The sequence below is a fragment of the Babjeviella inositovora genome (genome assembly GCF_001661335.1).
Source record: "Babjeviella inositovora NRRL Y-12698 unplaced genomic scaffold BABINscaffold_13, whole genome shotgun sequence".
Lineage (NCBI taxonomy): Eukaryota > Fungi > Ascomycota > Pichiomycetes > Serinales > Babjeviella > Babjeviella inositovora.
Genome location: NW_017566850.1, coordinates 330510 through 357917, shown reverse-complemented (window position 1 = coordinate 357917; position 27408 = coordinate 330510). Strand labels below are relative to the sequence as shown.

General features: G+C 50.2%; 11 protein-coding genes and 1 non-coding gene across 12 annotated transcripts; 4 read left to right on the top strand and 8 right to left on the bottom strand.

Annotated features, from left to right (window-relative positions):
- Positions 1–145: 145 nt before the first annotated feature.
- On the bottom strand, positions 146–1489 carry BABINDRAFT_163266 (uncharacterized protein). The gene is made up of 2 exons (XM_019129816.1): positions 1292–1489; positions 146–1244 (listed from the first exon to the last, which is right to left on the bottom strand). The coding sequence occupies exons 1-2, from the start codon at positions 1349–1351 to the stop codon at positions 378–380; spliced, it is 927 nt and encodes a 308-aa protein (XP_018983222.1). The 5' UTR covers positions 1352–1489; the 3' UTR covers positions 146–377.
- Positions 1490–2258: 769 nt separating this feature from the next.
- BABINDRAFT_t320 lies at positions 2259–2329 on the top strand. The gene has a single exon. It is a non-coding gene; the product is annotated as a tRNA-Gly (tRNA).
- A 222-nt stretch (positions 2330–2551) lies between these two features.
- On the top strand, positions 2552–7635 carry SRB8 (Srb8p). Its single transcript, XM_019129815.1, has one exon. It carries the CDS (start codon positions 2579–2581, stop codon positions 7226–7228), a length of 4650 nt encoding a protein of 1549 aa, XP_018983221.1. The 5' UTR covers positions 2552–2578; the 3' UTR covers positions 7229–7635.
- Positions 7636–7992: 357 nt separating this feature from the next.
- On the top strand, positions 7993–9387 carry PDK2 (protein kinase; the record flags this gene model as incomplete). Its single annotated transcript, XM_019130899.1, has 2 exons — positions 7993–8634; positions 8656–9387. The coding sequence occupies 2 exons, from the start codon at positions 7993–7995 to the stop codon at positions 9385–9387; spliced, it is 1374 nt and encodes a 457-aa protein (XP_018983220.1).
- A 342-nt stretch (positions 9388–9729) lies between these two features.
- BABINDRAFT_9868 (uncharacterized protein) lies at positions 9730–10535 on the bottom strand (the record flags this gene model as incomplete). The annotated part of the gene is made up of 3 exons (XM_019133032.1): positions 9730–10413; positions 10460–10467; positions 10523–10535. 3 exons carry the CDS (start codon positions 10533–10535, stop codon positions 9730–9732), a joined length of 705 nt encoding a protein of 234 aa, XP_018983219.1.
- Positions 10536–10754: 219 nt separating this feature from the next.
- BABINDRAFT_163264 (uncharacterized protein) lies at positions 10755–12950 on the bottom strand. Its single transcript, XM_019129814.1, has one exon. It carries the CDS (start codon positions 12491–12493, stop codon positions 11114–11116), a length of 1380 nt encoding a protein of 459 aa, XP_018983218.1. The 5' UTR covers positions 12494–12950; the 3' UTR covers positions 10755–11113.
- Positions 12951–13197: 247 nt separating this feature from the next.
- On the bottom strand, positions 13198–14056 carry BABINDRAFT_163263 (succinate dehydrogenase cytochrome b subunit SDH3). The gene has a single exon (XM_019129813.1). The coding sequence runs from the start codon at positions 13693–13695 to the stop codon at positions 13372–13374; it is 324 nt and encodes a 107-aa protein (XP_018983217.1). The 5' UTR covers positions 13696–14056; the 3' UTR covers positions 13198–13371.
- A 1616-nt stretch (positions 14057–15672) lies between these two features.
- BABINDRAFT_40797 (uncharacterized protein) lies at positions 15673–16920 on the bottom strand (the record flags this gene model as incomplete). The annotated part of the gene is made up of 1 exon (XM_019131992.1): positions 15673–16920. One exon carries the CDS (start codon positions 16918–16920, stop codon positions 15673–15675), a length of 1248 nt encoding a protein of 415 aa, XP_018983216.1.
- A 720-nt stretch (positions 16921–17640) lies between these two features.
- MTM1 (Mtm1p) lies at positions 17641–18816 on the bottom strand (the record flags this gene model as incomplete). Its single annotated transcript, XM_019130900.1, has 1 exon — positions 17641–18816. The coding sequence occupies one exon, from the start codon at positions 18814–18816 to the stop codon at positions 17641–17643; it is 1176 nt and encodes a 391-aa protein (XP_018983215.1).
- Positions 18817–19530: 714 nt separating this feature from the next.
- Positions 19531–20179, bottom strand: HSK3 (Hsk3p). Its single transcript, XM_019132970.1, has one exon. It carries the CDS (start codon positions 20030–20032, stop codon positions 19628–19630), a length of 405 nt encoding a protein of 134 aa, XP_018983214.1. The 5' UTR covers positions 20033–20179; the 3' UTR covers positions 19531–19627.
- A 358-nt stretch (positions 20180–20537) lies between these two features.
- SMC5 (DNA repair ATPase) lies at positions 20538–24127 on the bottom strand. The gene has a single exon (XM_019129812.1). The coding sequence runs from the start codon at positions 24077–24079 to the stop codon at positions 20783–20785; it is 3297 nt and encodes a 1098-aa protein (XP_018983213.1). The 5' UTR covers positions 24080–24127; the 3' UTR covers positions 20538–20782.
- A 597-nt stretch (positions 24128–24724) lies between these two features.
- On the top strand, positions 24725–26938 carry BABINDRAFT_168840 (uncharacterized protein; the record flags this gene model as incomplete). The annotated part of the gene is made up of 1 exon (XM_019130616.1): positions 24725–26938. The coding sequence occupies one exon, from the start codon at positions 24725–24727 to the stop codon at positions 26936–26938; it is 2214 nt and encodes a 737-aa protein (XP_018983212.1).
- Positions 26939–27408: the final 470 nt, after the last annotated feature.

Below are 27408 nucleotides of genomic sequence, written 5' to 3'. Positions count from 1 at the left end.
ACTGGTCGACTTTGCAGTGAAGGGCTTGAATTTTTCACGGTGTGTGCACGCACTTGGGAACGCGGCGGTTGAGCCATAGACGTGTCGGTACCTACAGGCCTGAACTAACTAGGCCTGACCATTATGGGGGATTATAGGCTGCTGAAATATTGAATGATGATATGAATACTTGCGTTGAACAAGAGTGTATTATTTTTTCTACGTGGCATGCGGAGAAACAGTATCTTGAGTCATAGCTACGGACGGTGGTACGTCCTACAAAACATGTTTTCTCAAATTAATTCGACTGGTGGAGTATCATTAATGCAGCGCTATACATTGGAAGTGTGAGTCCACATATTCACCATTTTCTCTTTCCGTAGATATACGTCTAGCCTCTATACCACTTTATCGTTTCGTTCCTCTTCGACCGTATTCGCATACAACACATAGTACTGCACAATAGATATCACATTGAAGCCAAATCCCACAAGCAGAATTCCCACCTTGCCTGGATTTTCCGCCATGACATCGAAGACCGTGCTTATATGGTCGTTTCTAGCCTCCAAAATCATTTCACAGCTCATGACGAGCTGAATAAAAAACAAGATGTTCCCCAGCACATCGAGCCAGATCCCGTTGATAGCCAACCCACCCATGCTCTTAGTCTTGTAGTTGAGGATCATCTGTGGGATAAACTTGAAGAAACTGGTGGCCATCTTCAAGGTGGACAACACTCGGATAAATGCAACATAGCTGAACTCATCCTCGTAGTCAGCGAACCAGTTGCGGACAATCACCAAAAGCATCAAGACAACAATCAGTTTGACTACCATGTTCACTTTCAACAGAGGGGCTACTGCAGCGGATCTCAGAAAGGACCTGAGGTAGAGTGACTGCGCCCGTGAGAGAGTTACCACCTGGTAGAGGAACACGAGGTTCATGCACATCCCGTGGACGTAGAACACAAGGTCATAGTAGTCGATCAACGTGGCTGGTTGGTCCTGGCTATCAGTGGTGTGCTGGGATTGGCTGGCGAATTGGCGCTTGGTTTCCTGGTGAAAGAGCTGCAACCAGATGGCTACGAGGTAGATCACATACCCGAAAATATTCAACAACAAGTAGTTGATTGAAAGTCCACCGGGCTTGATGTGGCCCTCTTCTTTCTCCTGGTACGACGTTAGAGGCTTGTACCTTGTGGTGACATCTCGGATAGATCGGATATCCCTCTGGTACTTGAAGAAGGTGGGATAGTACGACACGCTCTGGAGGTGTTAGTATGGACATATAGTTCGCAATGAAGAATACATACCCAGAGGAAGACGTACAGCATACCGAAAACGTCGGAGAACCTCGAGAGCGCCAGAAACATACTCGAGAAAGCTGGGATCGGGTGGTTGGTATGAGAGACGTGTCTTTAAACGTGGATAGCTCTCGCGGCGCGCGGGAAATCTTGAAAAAAGCCCGTGCCTAAAATAGATACGTCACGAGAAAGGTACCCCGGTTGACATGCGTGTAAGAATAGTCTAAATAGCTGAAAGTTTCACTGTTGGAAGTGTGATATTTTCATCTATGGCTTAATAAGGTAGTAATTATCGGGAAAAAATAGTCCTGATGCTCAGCTTATATGACTGGCTGCATATGTATGGGTGCACATAAATTATACAGTAAATGTCTACGCCAGCTGCTGTAATAATCACCCAGTCTGTGTTGCTTTTCAATTAAGCTCAGTAAAGAATGTGGTGTCAAGTCCGAGTTTAATTGAAATGTTGATCAGTGTATATGATTAGGATGTATATATATATTGCAATTGCATGTGAGTATACATAAAATTTATAACCTTCAGTATATATATTCAGCTATTATTTTATTAAAGTAAAATTAATCATACGACATTGTTATATATACACGTACCTAATTCTGGTTACATGTTATAATACACATCCTCAAAGATGACTTCTCTAGCTTTGATAGAGGGTTTTCAAGCGGATTACGATAAGGGTGGACCGCTAGTAAGTATACCACACGAGATGCTACAAACCAAGGAGATTGCCTGATTGCGAAATTTGCTTTTTTATATAGAGTAGATATCTATCTCATATAGCTTTTGCCCTGGCCAGAAAGTAACCTTTATTATGGAAACTCTAATTGTACCACTAGAATCTCTCGCAGTTGACAGTTAATAGTAAATTGTGGAAACAGTCATAAAATATCGGTCAACACGCCCTGTCAGGAAAGTCAATCATATGCAGATAGTCCTCCAAAACTCACATCAGGTCGCGCCAGTGGTTTAGTGGTAAAATCCAACGTTGCCATCGTTGGGCCCCCGGTTCGATTCCGGGCTGGCGCATAGTTTTTACCTCTAGGTACTATATTTGATCAATATCTTTTTGACTGTAATAAACTAAATTTCAAACAAAGCCAAGAAAAAAAAAACATAAAAAGCTATATCTGGCACTCATTCCATCTTTCCAGGGGTGAAGGAGAAGCCGTCACACCGGGGGTGTGACAATCCTGTACCCAACATCCGATCGCGATATGACTTTATAAACCCCACTTCCGCCCGTCTCTTCTCTACCACCCGCAATTCCGCACGACAATGTACTACGGAAAGACCGCGACGGTGTTTTCCACCCCCAAGGATGAATTGACGGCCAAAAAGTACCTCCTCACCAGGCCCGCGGACGTAGTGTACCCACTTGACCACGAAGCCGGCTACCCGCCGCGGGAAACGCCGGGAAAAACGCACACGTATCCAGACTTTGCACCGTGGCACCACTCATCACACGAGGACGAGCTCGCGGTGACAAACTTGCACAAGGGCTACAGCGAGCCGGCCGCCACGCAGAATGAGTTTCTTCTGGCACGTGGCGCGATGAGCACGGTGCTCTGCGGCGCGGCAGACGCAGCCGTTGCGCGCCTTTCAGCCGCAATGTTGCAGACGATCCAGCACCATGAGGCATTCAACAAGATCCCCGCCGCGAGCCACAGCTTCAAATTACCGCCGCGTGTGACGCTCACAGACCAGAAGCGTGAGGCGTGGCTCGCCAATTTGGCCAATGCGGCGTACCCGTTGCGGCAGTTGAGCCGCACCATCCCTCACGGGCTCAAGAAGAACAAGATGCTCCAGCAGTGTGTGGAGAAGCGGATCCCGTGTTGCCGCGCAGTGTGGTTTGTCAAATGCATCAGCGGTAACGAGATCCGGCTCCTCGCGCGCAAGGCCACGCGTGCGGACGCGTGGTGGGCGTTGGAGACCGAGTGGGTGCGCGAGTGGACGCATAACATCCTAGACCACGTGCACAAGCTCGCGCATGACTTGCGCGAGCCCGACCATAAACCCGACCGTGTCAAGGGCGAGCTTGCGTACGTGATGCGCCTCGTGGGCACTCTCTTCATGGAGCGCATGCTCGATCGTGCAGAGTTCCTCAGCGGGATACTCGAGCTCATGGCGGCACCCGGGTTGGCGCCCGATGAGCCACGCCTCGAGTGCGTTTTAGTTGGGCTCCAGTTTGTGAGTTTCCTTTGGAAGGAATACCTCGCGTGGGCCGATACTGCGCCCGCGAGCGCAACCAGCTTGACGGTCAGCCTCGTGCGCGTGTACGTGCGAGTGCAACAGTACCACAACACGTTGCGATTCCGCCCCGGCCCCGCCGCCAAGCAGTTGGCGCGCGCTCCACTCCTCGCGAACCTTATCCATGCGCTCCAGCAGAAGCTCTGCCTCCTCTTCCGCTCGCGCAGTGGCGACAACTTTATCTTTCCAGACGAATGGCCCAGCTTCCAGTGGCTTGTAGCCAAAGACAACTGGCTTGTGGGCAACGCGGACGACGCACGCCATTGGGACGTGATCAGCTACCGCAACGAATGCTTGTGCGGGAATATCATGTCAGGCGAGGCGCGCGCAGCAGACACATGCGAGACCGCCACCGCCGTTCTCGTTGCGCGCCTCGACCGCTTGCTCGCGGGCGACCTCCCGTTGAATGCCGTTGACGAGCTCCACGAACTAGTCATGGACTCGGCTGACTGGGCGCACAACATTCAGACCGTCGTCCATTGGAGCTGCTCCGGCTTCCGCCACCACCCGTTGACCCCCCTCGTGGGATCGCGCATTTTGGCATCGTTTCATTCGCACGAACCCGACTATGGCCTCCGCCTCGAGATCGAGCGTGCGGTACTCGACGCTGTCTACAGCATCCCCGACCACCTTCCGGAAAGCGCTGTTCAGAGCTGCAGTTTGCACCGGTTGGTCAAGGAGCTCTTCCAGTGTCGACTCTTCAACATAGGGTCGTATGTCCGCAAATTAATCTCATCAGGCCTCCTCTACGACCCCGCAGAAGGCCCACTGCTCTTCCACGTGTCGGTGTTCATCAACCTCCCGATCACCCACCACCCCGCGAGTCTCAACCAGGTGAACATGATCCTCCGTAAGTTGGGCCACGCACCGATGGACGACGCACGGCAGCTCTTGGAGCTCAACCTCCTCGCGCAACAGATTGCCACGAGCGTCATCGAGCCGGGTGCGGGCGCGGAACGCTGGGAATGCCACGTGCCGACGCTCGCGATGCAAAACCATCTCTGCCAGTGCGTGCTCAGCGAGCTCCGCGTGCGGATTGCGCAGTCGGAGCGTTTGATTCACGTGACGCCAGCAAAGGTGACCATGCTTTACCGCTTCTTCACCGCCAACGGTTGCCTCGAGGCGTTTTTCGACGACTTCGTAGTCAAGGTGCTTCTCAAAAATGAGGACAAGGTTTTGATCTACTACTTGGATTCTTTATACCTTATTGCCGAATTGGTCCAGCACCACCAGTTGTTTCTTATGTGGAGCTCACTCTGCAACCCGGCGAATGACCCTGCGGGTAACCGTCGCTATTCCAAGCTCCGCCGTGCGCGCGAAATCGGCACGGGTCTGCCGACCGCCGCTGCCGAACTCCCGGAGCGCGCAAAGTACTACTGCCTCTTTGCGTTGACAGACCTACTTATGGACAGCTTCTTGGACCTTAAAGACGACGGATTCTTTCTCCGGTTCTCGCGCTTCTGGCAGGCATCGTTGCGGATGCTTAACACGTGTGCGCCGCTCTGGAACCTTGACGAGGTAGCGCGCGCGGCGTTCTGCACCAAGTTGGAGAAGGTGATGGTTGAGGAGAACAATTCTGAGCTCAACCTCCACGGGCTCCTGGTCATTGCACGCGAGTTACTCGCGCCGCATGATGACTTCTTCACGCAGACCCCGCTGACGCCTAGCGAGTCCAACGTCTTGCTCGTGACCCAGGCCAACTTCAACGCGCTCATGAACGGATTTATCTCCGAGCCCGACGAGGCAAACTTCCTCCGGCTCTTCCACCACTACTGCACCAACTTCCCTGCTGAATTTGCGGCATGTATGAAGACGTACCTCAGCGTGAACTACGCCAAGTTACTCGGCGACACGGGGCTCGTGTATCGGGTGTTTGTCAAGTTCTTGACCCACCAGGTGGTTGAGCTCGTGGACTTGGTTCTGATGGTCCACGAAGTAGACCCAGCTGTGAAGAAGAGCATGATGGTGACTGAGACGTTCAATGGCATTGACAGTACCCACTTCTACCCTGTTTTGTACGAGATTCTTTTTACCGACTCCCAGACATTGGACAACTCGCCCGTATTCCAGACCATCCTATCCAAGGACCAGCAGCTTCGCTTGGAGATCTTGGTGGGAGCTTACAGGACTGAACACCCCCAGGAGTTTGTCAGCTTGCTTGCCCATGGATTGCTCGATGAAAATACCGATGGTTTACAGAGGACCGCCTCGCATAGCACGCTTACAGATCTCGATGCGGGACTCTTTGACGCTCCACGGTCTCCTATCGCGCCGCCAAGCTTTGGGATCGCTCAGACAATGTTCTACTCCGAGCCGTTTGCAAATAGCTACCGGGTATGCTTACTGGCGACTGTTGCGGAGCTCGCCATTACTGATATCGGGTTGCTCATCGACAAGCTCTTTACGCAACCGCTCATCTTCGCGCACTACACGCTTTTTGTGGACGTGTTGAATGCGTTGACGATGCCGCGTGGCGATGCAAACTATGAGGGGTTGGTGAATAGTACCGGCACGTTGGCAAAGATCCCGTTGTTCATCAACGAATTCAACTTGCCATTTTATCAGTTGCTCATCCGGCTTATTCTCGACGTGGAGGCGAGTAGTGACCCCAGTGTGGGGGTTCGGACCGTGATCCAGAACATCTTGGAGGTTACCTACACGCGCAGCACCGTGGTGCTCGGAGAGTCCATCCGGTATTTGAGCGAGCCGTTCCAGTCGAGTTTGTTACAAGAGTGCGAGGCAATGTTGTTGAAGAGTCAAGCGTTGATTCTGCAGATGCTTGAGCCAGTGGGGGGCGAGGAACATGCATCAGCAACGAGAGTTACGCATGTGTTGGCGGGTATTATCAGCAAGTCTTCGCAGTTGGTGAAGTCGGAGGTGCTGTTTTCGGGCGAGTTATTGAAAGATTTACACCGGTTACTTGAGATGCTTATAGAAGCAAGCGAAGCAAGAGAAGCCAATTCAGAAAACACTGCGAGAGAAGCTATCTCAGATAACATTATGAATGGGGAAATTGCAAATGAGGGTATTGCGAAAGAAGTCACCTCAGAGAGCATTGTGAATGAAAAAATTATAAACAAAACCACTGTGAATGAAGCCATCGAGGATGAAGTGCCCGCAGTGTTTAGCGAAGCCGGCAGAAGACTGGTGCCCAATGAATCAGCCAAACCTGCCAGTGAGACTCAGTACGTGCTCTCCTTCTTCTGCAAGATCCTCCTTATCAACTATCAACAAATTGTACACTTATTGATGGAAGACCCCGGCACTCTGTTTTTCGATGATTTGATTCGGTTACTCCAGCTGAAGGTGCTTGAGGAGGATACCAAGATAAAGATCTTGCTCTACGACATCTTGCTCTTGATGCGGTCGTCGGTGAAGATGCTCATCAAACCTGACACCGATGGGGGGTTCGTGCAAAAGCTCTTTGACTTGCCGAAGTTGAGCGCCTACAACCCGCTCCGTAGCGGCCTAGAAGCGGTCCGTGACAACTTAAAGACCGGAAACGACGTCCGCGACCGACAGTTGTGTGTGTTGGAGTCTAAAACGGGGAAATACCATCCGTTCTACTTTAAAAACTCCGAGTTATTGGAGGACTCAAACCCCGTGAGTCTGATGAACGATACGACAATTAATATGGCCATGTTTGACACCGCGATCGAGCGGAGAAACCCGACATAAATGATGCATTGGTATGATTAACGAGCGGTTTAGTAGAGATTTTAGGTCCTGGCAGACTCTAGATCTTAGGATTAGGCATCCCATAGCTGTGACTTCCAGGTCCGTGAGCGATCAACACGGCAACGGCTTAGATCGTTTGTTTCTAAAAAGATATTACTTTCCATATTATGGATGTCAGACGGAACTTTCTCTTCGATTATACGTGCAAGGGCATTTCAGATCTGGGTCGCTCTTGGTTCGGCGATTCTTCCAAGCCCTTAATTTTAAACCCCAACTCGGTATCCTTGCATTAGATGCTATAGAAAATACTCACACCGGTAACCATGTGAGCTCCGCCAAATGAACGGTGCCAGCGCCTGCACTTCTATAGCTTTCCTGTAGCCTATAGTTATGACATACAGTTTGCCTTAATGCGTGTACTAGAAAGTCGACGTTGTAGTGCTTACATATAGAATCCATGCATACTCACACATTTTACCGCGCTAGCACATGCATTTTGAAAGCTTAGCTTCCACTTCTCCGGGTTTCGACGCAGCATTGCGTATGCGGTACCGACACGTCCAACTGGTGACTCTTCGCGATTGTCACGCAAAGGGAGCTTTTTAACACTGCTCCATCGCATCCACAGAGTTTGATCAGAGTTAAGTAAACTGTATTTGTATTGAGCAATCATAGTTTCTAATCATCTTCCCCACAGAAAATATTTCTCAAACCGGTTTTCCCACTTCTGTATCATATCTTCTCCCTCCCCTTTCACTTCCACCATGCTGTGGAAACTCTCCGAACCAATGAAGAAGGAAATCTACAAATATGCCAAGTTTCCGCAGACACCAGTGTCCTTACGACAGATGGTGCAGTTTGGGCCGCGACCAAATCCGGGGTCGCTCTTCCGGGCGTCGCAGTTCATCGTGGAGGAGCTCCCAATCAGACTTGCCCACAAGGTGAAAGACATTGAAAATTCACCATCCAACTTGCGCGACTTCCCGTCAGTGTTGAAGGTGCGCGACTGGTACGCACAGTCGTTTGAGGAGCTTGTATCGTTACCGAAGCCTGTCATTGACGACAGTTTGAGGAAACTCATCTTCAACAAGGGTGAGACCGACAACTTGCACCACCCAGCGGTCAATGAAGAGCCGCCGGTGGAATCCAGCGAGTATATCGACGACGGGATGATTGTGGGCAGACACCACCAATCGCAGCACGCACCGTACGCGGATCTCCTGAAGAAGTACTATAACGCGGTGCCGCCGGAGTCGTTGAACTGCCAAGCATGGCCCCAGACGGTGCACGATTACAACACCGCCGTCACGGACACTTTGAAGAGGATCAAAAAGAGGCACGACGCTACAGTGGCCACAATGGCGCAGGGGGTGCTGGAGTGGAAGCTCTCGCGCGACCCTAAGCTGGTGAGCCGGAGCGGTGACCAGCTTGTGCATCTGAAGATCCAGAATTTCTTGGATCGCTTCTACATGTCGCGGATCGGGATCCGGATGTTGATCGGACAGCACGTCGCGTTGAACGACTTGTCGCGCCACTCGTACAACAACGAGGACTACTGCGGGATAATATGCACCAACTTGAACATCCGGGATGTCATTGAGGACGGGATCGATAACGCGCTGTATATCTGCGACGAGCACTATGGTCTTTTTTCGAACCAGGTCAAAATCGAGGTCCATTGCCTGAAGGACATCTCCTTTATGTACGTTCCGGGCCATTTGATTCACATGATCTTTGAGACATTGAAAAACTCATTGAGAGCTACGATTGAGTTTCACACCAAGGAGCAGATGGCCAACGACCCCGCCATCACCTCCATCGAAGATGTCAAGTTCCCGCCAATCAAGGTTATTGTCAGTGAGGGCTACGAAGACATCACCATCAAGATCTCCGACGAAGGTGGCGGGATCCCGCGGTCGGAAATTCCGTTGGTATGGCAGTACTTGTACACCACCGTAGACGAGACGCCGTCGTTGAGCCAGGAGGGACAGCTGAACTTCAAGGCTCCGATGGCCGGCTTTGGCTACGGGTTACCGATTTCCCGGTTGTATTCACGCTACTTTGGCGGCGATTTGAAGTTGATCAGTATGGAGGGATATGGGACGGATGTGTATCTCCATTTGAACAGATTGAACAGCTCGTCCGAGCCGTTGCAATAGAGAGGCTCAAAGTGTTTTTTTCGTAATGCCAATTTGCAATACAATTTTTGGGAGTAGCAACCGCTTGAAAGTAACAACGACATACCCTGGAGCTAAATCATAAATAATCCGAAGCATGTCCATGGCTTCAATCCGCGTTTCAATATCGACAGCGGCCTATAAAATATCAAGTTGGTTCTGAAACTGATTAAAAAGACGGGCAAGTCACAAATGCCGAGTACATAGACCAACTATATAGATCACGTAAAACTATTGACATGCATCCATCTACGTTACAAATCTATATACAACTCAGTGGGTCGCCCCACGCCAGTTTTATCCATCCATTCCTGCAGCACTACCCTATTTAAACCACTTAATCATGTAGTAGAAGGAGACGATGGTGAAGAGTGCCCCGATGTAGAAAATCCACTTGTCCTGCCAGCATTTCTTTTCAATGTATCGGATGGTTTGCCTGGACACCCCCAATGTCTCCAACGTCTGGTGCATCGTCACTTGCATCTTCTGCAAGGTTTCGTTCTGTTCCACCAAGTGGTCCAAGGACTCCGAGGCCTGCGCAATGATGAAATCGAGCTGTTGGTTTCCCAGCGATATGGTGTCTCTCTCCTTGGCCAAACCGTCGGTATATGACATGTCAAACTGCTGCTGCTGGCCCTGATATGGCGTTGACGTAGAGTATGGATTGTCCGAGGCAGTAGCCTGGGTCCTCCGCCCCAAGAGTTCCGATCGATTGGCCTCCTGGAGCGTCTCGTCTCTCTTGTTCTTCAATCGTTGGAACTCCTTTCTGGACTGGTCGATGTCAGTTCGGAACCTCTCCAACCGACCCTCTGCCTTGGCTTTTTTGTCTGAATTCACTTCTTGCTTGACCAAATCGGCGTATTCGTCCACCGTCCGCGTCAAGGCGGTGAGTGTGGAGGTGATCTGCCCTTGCAATGACAACGGCGCTGTGGCCACGTTTTCGTCGAAGCTGGTCAAGTCTCGTCTTAGCGTGGTGGTCTGCTTTAAGGCAGAGTTGTAGATTACATTCTTTGTCGTTAGTATCCACAGTTTAGAGTCTATCCAGGTAACATACCATGTCGGCTAGTGGGGAGATGTTTGGATGTCTAATGTGGAAGTATATCGCGTGTTTTTGTACTGCACGCGGACATTAGGTTGGTAACGAGACGATCAAATCCTGCAAATACAAGGCGCTGAACTGTGCACGTGATCATGGCCGAGTTGTCTAAACAGTTTGAGAATTCTGCGGTATACATAGGATGGAGACGAGGAATGGCCCGTATTCTTTTTTCATTAATGAGTAACTCATAAATATTTAGTGTGGTTTATGCAAAAAAAAAAAAAAATAACCTTATATCTCTACCTGAATCCTTTAAGTGTAATGCGCAGCTATACGGCTTGTAAAACCTGTATTTTCACAGTGCACTGATAAACGACCCCAAACCACATTGATTTCATCACCACGATTTTTATCCAGAAACTCCAGATACCCTATAGCCCCTCAATCAATATTTATCCTTTACAGCTTCATGCCTTCTTGCGTGGTACACGCCCAGACCTTCATAAACTTCATTTCTTTTGATACTAATCGTAATCTTACCCCTCTCAGATACTCCATTATGCCTCATTCAAACCTCTTCAGCCTGATATATATTTTATCCCTCTCTTTGTGTACAAAAAACAAGGCTTTTAGATTGCATTCTTAGGCTATTTACAAGAAATCAACAAATCAGGCTCTGTAGAACAACGCGGACTTGTTATCACCCGCAACAACCACCTGTTCTGCCTTACCACGCACCCCAATCTGCAACCTGGAGTTGTTGATATTGTTCAATCTGAGCATCCGGGCCGTATCGGTGGATTCACCAGTGTCTGGTTCGAGCAACGTCGGCACATACACTGGCTTACACGCCTGGGTCTTTTTCCCGTTACCCAACTGACCAAACGCATTGCCACCCCATACCAAGACATCGTTGTCAGTGGCATTGTTCAAAGAGTTGTGCAAGGTCGTTATCACGTGATTCAGTCCGACGGACCAGTTTCTAACCGGAACCGAAACCACTTCCTGAACCGCTTCATTGTACTCCTTCATATCGTTCAAAAGCTTGATCTTCGCGGGTTCGGCCTGCGAGTGCACGTACTTCCCAATCCCCAAGGACCCGTTGATACCGTTACCGAAGGCAAAGTAAAAGTCAGTCATCTCCTCCTCGGGAGCGGCTTCTGCGCCGTTGCGGCTCTGCTGAAAAAAGCGGTTAATGTCCTTTGCCTGGTACTTGGCAAACGAGAAGTTGCCCCCCGCGTAAACGTCAGTCGCAACCGGGTATATGCCCGTCTTGAAGTGGCCCTTGAGGGTGATTTTCTTCGGGACAGGGATAATTTCCGAATTATAGTTAACCAACTGGCCCAACTGGCCGTACGTGTTCAAACCCCAGGACCACACTTCACCAAACTCGTCGAGTGCGAGCGTGTGATTGTTCCCGGCCGCGATCTTCGTGATATGACGACGTTGCACTCTGTTCTTCTGGCGGATGTGACTGAGTAACGCCACCTCGTGCAACTGGTTCGGCGCCGGCAACGGGTCGAACTGGGTGATAAATGGCACCCCGAACTGACCCTTGTTCTTTCTCTGAGCAAGGTCCTCGTCGGCTAGCCCGGTAGACGCGGTGAACACCCTTCCATCGACGGAGAGCGCCACGAGATGGCTCTTCCCAGCAGCAATGTCCTGAAACTGCCCGCTGAGTCTTGAGAACGGCAATTCGGATGAGCCAAAGTGCCAGTTCCGGCGGTACTGGTCGCTGTGGAACGCTTTCTGATCAGCCAACAACTCGGGCATGAACACGATCTCACCGTTGCCACGCAAAAGGTAGATCACACCGTTGCTGATTGCCGCCTTTTGCACCTTCCAGCCCTTCAAGACTTTCACTGGGGTTTCAGACCCGTACGTCTTGCCCCATTGGTAGACGTCGCCCTTAGAGTCAATTATCACGTTGGAGCGGCGCGACAAAAGCACGTCGCGGATCAAAAGGTTGTCAAAAAACTTCATTCTCATGGGGAATCTGATTGCGGTGGAGTCAGCAGTGGCGGCATCCATATCCTCGGCGGCTAACATTCCATCCGAGTTGTCTCCCCACAAGTACAACCCCGGGACCTGCGACAGGTTCGGGTTGACCACTAGTGGAATTTCGGCGGCCGCACGCTTGGCCGACTTGAAATCGAGCACAGACTTTGCTTTGGAGTCTGCAAGCTCGTCCACAATCCCAAAAATGGCCTCCACCCGGCGCCTGTAGGCGGGAAACTTGAGGTATACGTCGTAGCCAACCAAGATCCCGCCAAGCGCGAGGAACCCAAAAAAGAGAGCCTTGTACTTTTCGATGCGCTGGAGCTTGTTTTCAATTGCTGTTTGCGACTCCTGCGTCAACTTCTGCTCGTGGCGTCTCTGGTTGGCGGCAAACTCTGGCCCAATGTTTTGTCCGTCCGACGGTGGGTGGTTGTATGTACGAAGCTGCAAAGCAGAGCCGAAGGCCCTTTTTTGAATGAGCGGAGCCCTGAACGGAGTCCTAAGAGTTGAGTAGCGGAGCATCGAGACAATGTAGAAAAAGCGTAGAGGCCGGCAGATGGATATGTATTTCGTTTTTTTTTACGCGTATGCAAAGGACAAAAAACCGCAATCAGTCGCATTCTAGCATACAGTAGAGACTAGATATATAAATTGATTTTATCACAAAGGTCTTTCTAACCAGTTTAAATTTATAATTATGGGAAAATAAACCATATACATAATGTAAATCCCGCTCCCCCTAACTTACAAATAATGGGCGTATAAATAAATAGTGTATTGGAATGTGTAACCAGGTAAAAAAATTGGGGGCTGAGGACGAATATGTACCGCTCAGCATATGAAACGAAAGCGCTACTCCAGAAGAGGTACCGCTATAGAACTAAAATGAATTATCTGGGGTTTGTGTGTGCATAAGCAAAAATCAAGACTTAGGCGAAGAAAGCGAAGTATGTACCAACGACAGCGGTAAAAGCGGTGACAATGTAACCAGTTCTGTAGACACCCTTGACGGTCAACTGCTTACCGAAATCCCAGACAATGTGTCTGATACCATTACCAAGGTGGTAGACAAATGGGTAGGCAGCGATGGCCTTGGCGGAGACCTGGAGAGCCACTGGCAAGCCGACAAAGAAGGCAACAAGGGCGTCTGAGGTGAGACCCAAGTCGAAGACGGAAGACACGGCGTAACCACAGGTCAAGGCGTAGAAACCGACAGCCATACCAACACCGGTGATACGGTGGAAGGAGGACATAATGGCAGTCAATTGTGGCTCATAGATGGTCAAGTGGGGGGAGGTTGGTCTGTTTTTACGTTGGGCAACTAAGAGCTGTTGTTCGTACTCCTTCGAGGTGATCTTGGTAGAGATAGATCTAACCGATGATCTCAAAATTGGAGAAGAGCGAGACAAGGCTGGTCGTGTTAGTATGGTGGCCGATAGTAAGGGAAAAGCCGATCATCTCTGACATGATATCATTCGGGACTCTCAAATTGGTCCCAAAGCTTCAGCTTGATGGCTCCTTCCAGTCTGATATCTCACATACCTCTGATACCTAAACCAGCACGGGCAGCAATCATTTTATTTATAATCTTGAATACGTTCAGAAAACCGGGTGTGTGTACTGTGGAGCGCCTGCATTTTTTTTTAACACATCCCACTCAGTGTAGCCCCGGTAGGTGCCATACTAAAAATGTTTCTTTCTCCGGGTATCGGTGCACGACCTATTTTTCAGCCAATGGTAGCGAGGTGAATCGTAAGACCCCGGCGTCCGAGCGCAACGCAATCACGTGTAATATGGTGAGAGTACTACTATTCCCCCGCCAGAACATGCGCAGCCGGTGCCTTAAGGGGAGCTACCCCGGACTAGCACTGCAGAGGTGTACCAAAATAAAAAGCGTCAGGGTACAGGAGTATTTTAAGTCATAGAAAAAGATGATATACAAAAATGTATACCAATGAAGCTTACGGCAATTGGCATGGATTCTTGCGTCTTTAAAGACAAGCCTCTTTGTCACAAGGGCATGCATTTCCCCCAGACCAACAGAGCAATTGCTACGCACATACAGAGTTCAGCTCTCGTATTTGTCGTTATTCTCTCAAACAGAAAGCTGCTGCAATGTAAAATTCTAGATTGTATAAATAGTCACTAGACCCATTTTTTGCGTGATCAACAGCTTAATCTGGCTGTAATCTGGCTGTACAGAAATGTCCGGGCATACCGAGAAGCTACTTGCCCACCATAGATGTTCACACCGTCTCAAATACACAGACCGGAGGCTCTATGAGAACCTTGTGATCTTCACCTATCTACGGAAAAGTCCCAACTTCAAGATCATCTGCACTTATGGCCCTGATAGGCCTCTTCCATCTGAGCTCGACCGGTACATCAACTCAAATAAAAGCAACTATCTTCGTCGAAAAGTTACCCGGGATGTCTGACACAAGCTCCGGCAATTTTGTAAGTTGACTAACCAGGGTTCGGGACTCGACTTAGACTGCCATTATACTAGCCGATGGTGGGCTGTGTAGATAGAATGCATCCTAGCCGGCAACAACGTCTCAGAGGAGGTGCACAAGTTTTTTTTGGGTCGATGTCGGATTTACTATATCCCGAGTGGCACGAGAATATCTTAGTCTCCGATCGGGTGAGGCGATGTCCAGGGGTTTGGGTCTGTAGTTCTAGTTGCACTGAGGATGTGGTGTGTAAGCACCCTGAAGACTTGGTGGGCAGTGACAATGAAATAGAGGAGAACGAGTGTGCAATTTGCCTTGAAGGGTACGTATCCGACAGCATTATCACCTGCATCAACCACTGCGGCCACTTTTTTCAAAAGGACTGTCTCGACGCCTGGTTTCAGCAAACCATCCGGGTACAGTTGTTAGCCTGTGTGGCGTGCACCCAGCCGCTCCAGGTGTCATTGATGGTGAGGATTTTCTACCCATCCTGGGATGAATCCTTTAGTCTTGAGTCGTTAAACATTGCTCAATAAAACTAAGTGAATTTTTAGAACGAGGTTCTATTGTAATTTGTAAGCATAAGGTTATAATGCTGAATCATGGTTGACAAATACTGTTTATGCTATGCAACTATTGATGCTGTGATATAGACTTTCATACCCAAAAATAACCAGAAATATAGGCAAACAAATTTATAGGTATATTCAACGTTATGCTAGAAAATATTGTTAGATTCCTCTGACATTATAATCAGGGTATGGCGCCATTTCGTATTTAGAGACGGGATGGAACACCATCGGCCTCTTCGACTCTTTCTATGACAATGGCAGAGGCACCGCCACCACCGTTGCAGATACCGGCAACACCGATTTTCCCACCCTCTTGCCTCAAAACCGAAGTCAAAGTAATCACAATACGTGCACCGGAGCAACCAATTGGGTGACCCATGGCTACAGCACCACCATACACATTCACCAGCTCCTTACGCAAGCCCAAGATCTTGGTGTTGGCCAACCCAACCACAGCAAATGCTTCATTCAACTCAACAAAATCGATATCCTTCACCGAAAGATCCCCTGCATGCGCAAGGGCCTTCACCACCGCGTCAGATGGAGCTTCTGGGAACTCAATTGGAATTCTCTCGGCTTCACCCCAGCCTCGGATCACCGCAATCGGCTTCAACCCTAGCTCACGCACCTTAGCAGCAGAACAGACAATCACCGCGGCACCACCGTCACTGATTGGAGGCGCGTTGCCAGCGGTAATGGTCCCCTTCGCACCCTTTGGCACAAAGGCTGGATTCAACAGCTTTAACTTGGCTTCATTCAACTTTGGGACTTCTTCATCAATCGTGATCACCTGGTCTGGCTTGCCTCTGGCGCCCTTGATGGTGACAGGTGCGATCTCCTTGGCGTACTTGCCCTTCTGGTGGGCCTGCTGGGCCTTCTTGTACGAGTCAATTGCAAACTGGTCCTGCTCCTCACGCGAAAAGTTGTGTTTCCTGGCACAGTCTTCACCGCAGACCCCCATGAGGGAGCCATCGTAAGCGTCACTCAATCCGTCTCTTTGGATCCCGTCGATGGCAACGGAGTTACCATAACGGGCACCCTTACGAGCATCCGGAAGGTAATATGGAGCATTCGACATGGATTCAGCTCCACCCGCAACGACGATATCCGCAGAACCGGTAATGATAGACTGGGCAGCCATGATAATGGTCTTCATACCCGAGGCACACACCTTGTTGACGGTGGTGGCCACGGTGTGCTTGCCCAACCCCGAACCGAGGGCAACCTGACGGGCAGGGTTCTGGCCCAAGTTTGCCTGCAACACAGCACCAAAAATGATCTCGTCAACCTGCGCAGGCAAGATTTGCGGGACCTGTGCAAGCGCCGCCTTCACGGCATGAATCCCGAGGTCTTTGTACCCTAGGGAGGAGAGGCCGCCCTGGAAGGAACCTAGCGGTGTACGGGCAACAGCAACAATGTAAATAGGGTCTATTTGTGAGAGCTTGACAGGCATTTTTTTTGTATGTGACGAAAAAGTTGTAATAGAAGAGAGACGGGGGAAGAGAAGAGCTTATATACGCATGTGCTCTTCTCCGTGCGTGCGGGATTTCTGGCACGTGCCGTCTTTCGCGGCCCCACTGTCAGTCGGTACCCCGCAATCAGTGTGAGATTTGCCGAGTGTCTAGGCAAGAAATGGCTTACGGGTCCTGCACGAAGGTATTTCGGGCCGAGGCACGGACAAGCGGCAAGAACCATTCTGGGCTGATGAATAAAGCGAATAAATAGTTTGGGTTAGCCGTTAATGATGATTTCTCGTGTGGTAGTTATTACTCGTTATAGTAAACCAATATAATGAAGCATGGAGGATAGGTGGCACCAATGACGCCTTGCATATCTGTTGGTTGGACTCTGTAGACCTCAAAACAGTACCGTAGAAATTGGTATGAACGGGTTCCGTGAAATGTCTTAATACGCGTTGATGGCTATAATTAGATCCCTTTTACCTCTAGGGATCGGGTCTAGTGATGCGTGGACCCGGTCAAGCGTCCTTGTTGAAAACTTTTATTATGCACTCCAGTTGGGTATAGTACAGGTCGGCTCGTGAACCAATATCGAACAGATGCACACCCTCTGGAAGCCTACCGCCTTGCAGAAATCCTCCCTTTATCTCTAAAAACTTACACCGTACTTACACTAAAATGTATTATGATTGTATGTACAATGGCCTTCTTACTTAATCCTCCAAAAAGACCCCATCGGCCACAACATCACGCTCAAAAACTTTCTTACCGATCTCGTAGGTGGAGATCATAATGGCGCATGCAGGTGCGATCTTAATCACCCGAGGGGTGAAACCCGAGTAGAGCGCACGCATCCCCTCCTTGTGGTATATTTTCAAGATGTACGTCATTACCGACGCTGGAGGCCTGGCTATGGTGCCCGGCGATGCCAGCTGCTTCTGCGACATGAGCTGTAATCTGGTCTTACCCACATCGAATGGGTTGGTGAAAAGTGCGGCCACCGCGCCTGCCATCGACCCGGAAAGAAAACTGGAGATGAGCACGTTCTTGTTCTCGTTATACAGGGCAGTGCTTTCGCCAGAACTGGCAGCGGTGCGGCGTCTCAAGGAATCACCAATAGACGACTTTAGATGTTCATAGGAGAACCAGTAGATGCCACTGAACGGAACGTCTCTCCAGAGGGTCAACCCTAAGCCTGTAAAAAGCGTACCCAAGCCCTTTTGCTGCACCGCGGTCCGCATGTCACGCAACAAGCTCTTCAAAAGATCGCTGCTCTTGGATGCCTTAGACTCATTAGGGATTGATTGGAATCGTGTTTTCAACAACTCCAAGGGAGAAATGCACGTGGCCGCAAGCGTCCGCGAGATTGACCCACAAAACAACGGGTTCAACGCGTGGCCGTATAAAGGAGAGTGGTCTCGACAGTATTCGTACCCACTGTAGTAGATGACGTTGGAGGGGACCGCCATGATAAGAGTCAAAGAAAGGCCTCTCCATAAGGTGGCTAAGCCTTCATGCTTGGGAATGTTGATGAAGCCGCGAAGAGTGGAGTCGATACGCAAGCACTGGGGATGGTGTTGGTTAGTTCCCGGCTGGCAGTAGTCCTTCAGCATCCAGAAAACGTCTGTCGGAGAGGCAGACACTGGCACTGCCTTCACAAGTGTATTTCTGCCCGTAATTGGTGCCACTGGGCTTCCTGCGCCGCAACATACGCCAGAGGGAAGCACCTCCTGCTGTTGAATCCGGATTCTGATCACGTCAAACGGAGTAACCACACCCGAGGTGATGATCGAACCGAGACACGCGCTGATCATTCTCTGCCCTAGCGTAATTTCTGTCTTTTGCAGCTGCGTTTGCTGGGTAGGTGCTGGGGATCGTGACTGGACCATCGCGGCCACGGTGTGCTCGTTTGCCGTTAACTGCATACAAAGCGAGGTTTTTTTTTGTGTGGAGAGTTCTTTGTCTGAGAAATTTTCACCCAGGAAGGTAGAAGTATAGATGGGTGCGAAAGGTGGGTATAGTTATATTTTTTCAGTCCAACCTTATATCGCAGGAGAAAAATTACTATACGTACCAAGCTGACAGAAATAATTTCTGGTGGCGGCCTACAAGTCCGAAAGTTCGCGGAAACGCACCAAAACGGTTGGGTTCAAGCGCGGCCTTTCGCTTAGAAATGCCGCCCGGGGACCTGAACAAGGCATGACGAAAAAATGCGATACATACATTAGTCAGATGGGGATTGTGGGAGCTCTCGTGACTCGCTGTAATTGGGTCGTCAAAAATTGTATTTAATATTAACTACACAAATACGGCCGCGTAGGATCGCTGACAAATGGACGTTATAAGCCAACGTAAGTGGAACAGACCCCAATGCTTACAAAATATATCGTAGCTCTACGAACCTGACAGATAGACTTCGAACTGCATAGATGGGACGATGAGATTGAATTATATACACCCGCGTGCTGTGGCGTGTTTGTGGCACCTGTGGAAGTCCTCGGAGACATCGGAAATTGCCAGTGCCACCACGCGACTAGTTGGAACGGACATGAGACGGCCAAATATGAAGACCTTGAGGTGGGTCTTTATGGACCTATCCGTCTGAGATGTATTGTACCGTAGCAAAATATAGTGATTGGGTTTCTCTTAAACCGCGGCACAACAAGCAAATGTTTAGCAGAAAGTTGTAGGATGGCACCTCTATTTTTCCTCGGCATCCAGTTGAACTGCACTGTCCTGGGTCTCAGTATCATCTTCCTGTTGGCCAGATCCCGAGTTGCTGAAGCGTAAGGCCTCTTCTTCAAACACACGATGACTCCCCATGAATAGCGCCCCATGCATCATCCCGAGTTTCTTCATATACTGCGTTTGCAAACATGTGATGCTTAGAAGCTGGTTGAAGTCGGCCAAGTTTGATTGGAGTTGGGAAAGCTGGTTCGCAAGGTGTGTTAGTTGCCGCGACTTGAGGGAGGAAGAGGTTTGCGATGACATTAGGATGATTGGTATGGGGTGAGGTCGAGCTGTTTTAGTTGATTGCTCGGAAGTATGAAACATAAACAAACATCGCGTCATGTAGACAAAGTAATTTTTGGTCACGTGATTCATATCCTGTCAAGGAAATGTTTGAGGAATAGTGCGAGATATTTCTTACGACATTGGTTTAAATAGGACTATAAGCGTGGATTAGAAATTTAAAATTATTAGAGGGGGAGATGGTTTTTTTTTCCAAGCCTAGAAGCACGTAATCAGGATTTGGGGGTCTGGACCACGATGAATGAACTATTACCTTTGGCAGTATGGCCTATACACTTGCAGCCTAAACCTGATACTTGATTTTGTTATACCAATATCGATCTTTAAATTAGTAATCAATGGATGTTTATTTCCTTAGTCTCATGGGATGATGGGACTCCCCCTGTCTAGGAATATGGAGAGAAACAGGACGTATTACTCTGATAGTGAATTATTGATCTCACACCGTCTGACAATTGGTGATCATTGGATTATCTGTAACCAGCGCAAATTTTTTATCAATCCTCCTTATTTAGCTAGCTCTAAGATGCCTACAACCCTTAATGGAAGTAAAGTAAGAATATCTTTAGATTTATAGTGACGCACAGCTCCTCTCTAACTTCATATAGCCTGATATCGGTTAAAAATATGATGACAACTATTTCATTCCAGATATATACGACTTACGAACATAGCATAGTATTCGTATACACGGGCATTGGCAGGGACCATTCAATGGCACTTCATTCAATGGAACCTCGTTTCATGGTGCTTGTCAAACCTAGACATGCCGGTGGTGTTCAATGGCACTTCGTTCAATGGAACCTCGTTTCATGGCGCTTGTCAAACCTGGACATACCGGTGGAGATCCCCAAACCCAAGATCCACTGGATTGTCATCGATCTCATCGTGCTGCGGCCCTGTCACAATACAGTGTAACCGCATCCCCGGATGATAGTAAAGCCCCTGCAACAATTTCGGAGTCACCAAGAAGTACTGGGAGGTCAACTCACCGGCACAAGCATTCTCCACTAAGTGCTTGTGCACGATCTTCTCGTTGCGCGGGTCCATCCCCTGGTTAATCTCATCCACCACGCGGAAGGGAAAGTTGGTGATGCCCTGCAATGCCATCATGAAAAAAATGGTCGACACCGCACGCTCCCCACCGGACTGGACATGCGAGTCCAACACGGCAAAGTCGGAGTCGTCGCGGAACTTGACCATGATCTCCATCTTCCAGTCCTTGAAGAGCGGCGCCTTGAAAACGCGCACTTCGCCCGCAGACGCAACCTTGGTGAACGTCGAGGCGAACTTTGCGGAGATCTTTGCTACAAGACTGTCGAGCCGCGGCTCCCACTTAGTCTGGATGGTCTTGATTTCTGCTTCAATGGCCTCGGCCTGCTGCTTGAGCCGCGGCAAGTCCTCTTCCAAACGCGCAATTTCCTCCAAGTGTTTCTGCAACGTGGCGATCGCCGACTCGGACGTGTCGGGAAACATCTCCAACTCGCCGCGGATCTTCTTGATCTTCTTGTTGATCTCCACCTCCGTCAACTCCTGCTTCTCAAGATACACCTTGCAGATGTTGCCCATGTACTCACGCTCTTCCTCGGAGAGGGTGTGGCGCTCGTTGCGGAGGTCTGAAAGGTCCTCGTTCTTCGCCGCGTTGTACGCCTCGCGTGCCGCGCGGTACCGCTGGTCCAACTTTTCGCGCTGCGTGTCCACACTGTCCAACAAGCTCTGCAAGGTGGTGACCTTGTTCAAGTGCACAAAACGGCGGTAACGAGCACGTACCACGTCGCCGTCGAAATGCGCCATCTCGCGCGCCACCTGCGCGCACGCAATCGCTTTACCCATGCGCGCGCAGTGGAGCGCATAGATCGCCTGCTCACACTGCCGGATGTAGCCGGTATAGTCGCGCGCGCACTCCGCCTCCAACTTGGTGATCTTCTCGTTGATCGTCTTAACCCGCAACTCGAATTTCTCAAGACTCGCCTTGACCCCGTCTGCGAACCGCACTTCCTCATGGACCTCCTTGTACTCTGTAGTGAGCGCCTGCAACTTGTCTCGCAACTCGCTCGCCTGTGCGCGCACCTCGTCCTCCTCCAGCTTTGCACGTTCGAAGTCCACCTTGTATTGCTGTATCTCACGCGCGATCTCGCGCTTGCGCTCCTCCGTCAACCCGGTGGAGCCAAATGTCTGGAAGGTCAGCACGCTCTGCGTGCGGTACATGATCTGCCGCGAACCGTAGTTGGATTTGCTCACGTTGTACATAAAGTCGCCTGCGATGAACTTTATAAAGAGGATGCGACCGTTCGCATCGGGTGTCTGCAACGTGCGGAGTTGTTCCTCGCTAAGCGGCCGCAACGCCACGGGAATTTTGTGGATCTGACACTGCTCGCCCAACATTTGCACCACGGCCTTCGGCCCACTGACAAAGTCTGCAATAAAGCCATCAAAGCCGTATGTACGTACTTGCTCCGCGCTCATTGGCAGAGAGAGCGCTTTGGTACCGACAGTACGGATCGGCGTGTTGATCTTTGCATCGTCGAAGATTGCACGCGACACCGCCGCGTACGACTCTGCCGTCACCGTCACCGCCACCTTCGTCCCGAGGTCCACCACCGTCTCAAGCGCCTTCACGTACGCGGGTTGCACGTCCAAGGACATGAGCGGTGACTCCCAGTAGCGACCCTTGAGCGCTGCCAGCTCGCGGAGAAAGAGGTGCGCACGTTTCGCTTCGCCAAACTGTTTGTGGCGCTGCTGGTCGAAGACGCCAATGCGGTCGCTGGACGTCAAGCGCGAGCGCAAGCGCTCCACCTCACCACGGCGTGTTTGCTGCTCACGTGCGCGCCGCCCGAGGGCGCGCTCAAGCTCGTCAAGAGACTCTCTCAATTCCGAACGCTCGCTATGAAGCGCGTCGCGCCGCGCTTTCGCTTCCGTGATGTCTCGCGCCTGCGCAGCCTTGGCCTCGACCTCAGCCTTTCCCGCCAAGATGACCTCTTTCTGCGCTATCGCCTCCTGTAGCTTGCCGCGTTTTTGCATCGCACGCTCCTGTAAGCTCTTCTTCTTCGCCGCCTCGGTTGTGAGCTGCTCTTCGAGCTCAGCAATCGCAAGCTTCGCACGCTGCGCCGCCCCTACGAGCGCGTCCGCCTTTGCGACTGCGGCTGCGAGGTCTTGCTCTGCTTCTGCAAAGTCCACGCGCTTCTTCTCCAATTCATTCACAAACGGCCGCTTGTTTTCGCGAAACTCCGCCAAGTTCTGTTTCGCTTCGTCGCGCACCGCCTTCAACTCCTTCAACTGCTCCATCTTGTCCTGCAAGCGCGCGTACGGAAGAATCTTCTTGTGGATGTCCAACTCGCGACGTTTGATCTGGTACGCTTCGTAGTTCTTTGCGTTCTGCTCCAACTTGGCGCGCTGCGTGACCAATACGTCGTACTCCGCCTCGGCCTTGGCGACTGTCTCCGCACCAATAGTGCGTGTCTGGTCCAAGTCGATCAACGCCTGGTGCTTCGTGTACAAATCGCCACTGCCGACAGAGCGCTCCGTCTCCTTGAGTAATTGCTCCTGCGTCATCTGCGCAAAGTTTGCAACACGCTCCTGCGGCAAGAACTGACACAAGTTGTCGAGCTGAATGTTCAAGCCGTGACAGATGCTCTTGACGGCCTTTTCGTTCGCCTCGCGCCCGTCCACGCGATAAACCGACTTTTTTTCGCCGAATGTGCGTTTGATGACGATATTGGGGCCTGTTTTGTTCTTGAGTTCAATCTCGATGGAGGCCTGCGTCTCGTTGATCTTGATCATCGATTTCATGTCCTTGCGGCTGATCAAGCGCTCGTTGCCGCCTAACCCCAAGCAGATCGCAGAGACAAGCGTGCTCTTGCCCGTCCCGTTAGGGCCGATGATCATGTTTAACGTCGGGCCCAAGTGAAACTCTGCGATGGAATATGTGATAAAGTTTTTAACTTTGACGCGGATGATCGAGCCGGGAAGGTAGGTATTGTCACCATCGGTGGCACGATTGGCGGAATCGTTGATAGTTGCAGATCCACTCTCTATTTTGACTCGCTTCTTGGGTCTGTGTTCGGGGGCCACAAAGTCACCGAGCGGAGTCGGTTCCCAGTCCTCTCTGGGTCTCAGCATGTTGGGGAGTGTAAGTATTAATGGGTGTGGCAACAGATCAAAATAAAATACGCGCCATTTTCAGACGCGTTGTGCGTTGCTGGTGACTGCACTACCGGAGAGAACGACGGAGAAATTCATCTGTAAATTGCAACAGTGTCGCAATTGTAGTTATCTAAGGGTATAAAATTCTACGGTAATTTTTTAACTCCCCCATGTAAACAACAAATTCGATAGCAATTTACAAATGGAGTGGATTAAAATGTTTAGATTATGGCTCACCCCTGCTAATGGCTTCAGGGTGAAAAAAAATTAACGACAATCAGCGGAGCGTTTTTCCCGGGTATATCCAGACAACAATATCGGCTACATCAGGTTACAATTACAGGTACCTTCTCGACTCTCTCTCTCTCTCTCTCTCTCTCTCTGGTAGGACAGGCTTTTAACCATTCAAAAACACGCTTTTATTTCCTTGTCCGTTTTGTATCTTATCAATTTAGCCTATTTTCATAACTTCAATATTTATTAACCGGTTGCTCCTTTTCCGTTCCACCCGCTCGAGCTTTATGTGCAGGCCACTGGCGATTTTTCTCTGATGTGCAACTGTTTATTTACGTGTATACAACCCATTCCCCGTCACTCATCACACACATTTACCTTATACCGATGCCACCAAGGATAAAGCGCCGTACAACGGTAGCTGCGAGACGTATCATTGCGCTCGAAAATGAAGCAGAGCTTGAGAAGGTTCCTCGGCCGTTTGAAATCGTTAGCCGCTTGCCCGTCTCCACGAATGAGCCCGACTACTCGGTCCTTGCCTACCCTTTATCCATCAAAGACAGTGCGGTACTCTACACGTCGCTAGCACGTTCGCGCAAAACGTGGCTCGACGCCACAACGTTCCAGTTGTACTGGTCAAAGGTCGTGAAGGGCGCCATCGACGAGGCTGGAAACGAGATCCAGAATACAAATGCGCGAGACAAAATGAACAAGTTGTGTGACTGTATGCTCGAACTAGGGCCCCACACGTTTGAAATCAGACTCTTTCTTGTCAAGGACGAGCGATCCACGAAAAAGGAAAAACCCGAGCCACGATTCATGGAGCTTGGGGTGAAGCCAGAGTACGGGTATCACCCAAACGGTCCAATTGTGTATGCACCGGATGTTAAGAGGATCTATCCCCCAATACACCCCATCCCGCAGCCACCCTTTCAAGCACCAAACGCCCAGATAGCCCCGCCGGCCTCTTTAGAGCCCCAAATAACCCCACCGGCCTCTTCAGAGCCCCAGGTAGCCCCTCAAACACCAACCCTGTTGGGTCCCACTGTGCCTAAGACCTCAAATAAGCCGTTTGCAAATCCTCCCAGCAGCGTCCTTCCGCTGAATGCTGCACCGAAGCCCACTCCGGTAACTCCTGTTCCATCACAAACTGATTCTCCTGTACCAGCCCCAGGAATCAAGCAAGCACCACCTGATGTTGCACCACGACCACTGCCGCCCCCAAATGATATCATGCAGACGCCGGAGAATACCATGATGATCAACAACTTGAATGCGATTGCGCGAGTAGATCCTCCATTAAACACATTGATGAAGATTGTTGCCTCGGGTGGCGCCTCTACAGAACAGATCTTGGAGTTTCAAGGCTATATCCAGCGCGCCCGCGACATGGGCTACGGCGGTCTTGCCAATTATAAGCCCCCACCCACCTCTAGCTACCGCCCGATTGGCCCTAAGGGAGGCGCGTTTCCCAAACCTCTGATGAAGATGCCAAAGCTCCCCAAGCCTCCAAAACCACTAAAGGAAGCAAAACCTCCGAAAGAACCGAAAGATGCCAGGCTAAAGGCGCCGAAGACGAAGATTCCAAAGGAGCTTCGATTGACCGCCTTCCAGGAAAAGTACTTGCACGATGCGAACTTAGTATTTGAGTTTGTGGAAAACAGCAATGTCAGGTACTGGTTTCCCAAGGAGGCGATATATGAGATAGTGGCGGGTAGCATGTCTGATCCGATTGATGTTTCCGATTTGCCAGACTTGGACCAAATCAACACCGAGGATGGCGAGATTCTCGTGTCATTCATGGTAATCCACAACAGGGTCGAAGTGGAGGAGTATGAACGGTTGAAGCGTGAGCGTGCGGAGCGGATCAAAAAGAAAGAGGAAGAGAAGGAGCGGTTGAAAAGGGAAGCTGAGGAAGCGAAGTTGAAAGAGGAAATGGAAGCGCAAGAAGCAGCAAAGTTAAAAGAACAGGCCATTACCAACGGCACTGAGGAAAAAGCCACAGATGAGGCTACAAAGGAGGGCGATACAGATGTTGTGACGGAAGAGATTAGGGAGGAGCCCGTGGCTACCAAGTCCCGCAAGCCCTCAGCGAAGAAAGGTGGCAAGGGTGGACGCAGAACCTCCCGCAAAAGAACCAGGTCAGGTCAAGGTGATGCCCTGGACGACGAAGGTGGTTCCAAGGACGATGAAGACGTAGAGCCGGAGCTCATCGAGCCAGATATCAAGTATACCACCATGACCGTTAGATTGTCGAACATCCCTCACCGATTCATTCCGATTGTCGTCAATAGTTTCAAGCCCCAAGCAGACGTGGTGACGCGCATGGAGTACATCTTGGAGCACGGCACGAGAATGCCCAAGTACCAGATGTGGTACCAGCTCGACGGTAAAAGAGATGAGCAATTGGCGGAGTCGCTCCGAGTCTGTCTCAACGAGAATGAAAAACACATGGGGACTGGGAAGAGAAACAAGTACAAGAAGAGAGCCGTCATCACCGCTGGCGCCTCCCAGCCAGTACACACTGGTGACCACGTGGAGAAAATCAAGGTGAATCAACTGGAAACAGTTCTGGGCGATGTTGCAATTACCTCTCTATAGCTCAGACATACCCTGAGGGTTGCATGTCGCATAGGATACGGTTTCTAATGTTTGATTATTATTTTCTCTGTAGGTCCCTAAAACATCAGCCTATATTTAATAACAGTATTGTTATGAGGGCCTAAGGTTGTTCTTGGATATATGAAAGTATAAGGGCCCAAGTTCTCTGTAGAACCTAGTGGATTATTCCTCTGGCCTTCTTTCCGTGTGCCAAATCTGGGTGTGGATTAGTGTGATACATTTCTTCAGGATATTTTCGAGTGGCGTACAATCTTATTTGACAGGTATGGAGGTGGGTCAATAAAGGCATATGGAACGATGAATATGCTTTGTCTAATCGGCCGGGAAGCTTTAACAGCCTCCAGGAATAGTAGTGGTATCTCGAAACAGCTTATGAACCTCGGAAACAGATTCTGTTAGCACACATGACGTTATACCAAATTGTTGACTTTAAGCGACTCGCCGGAAGA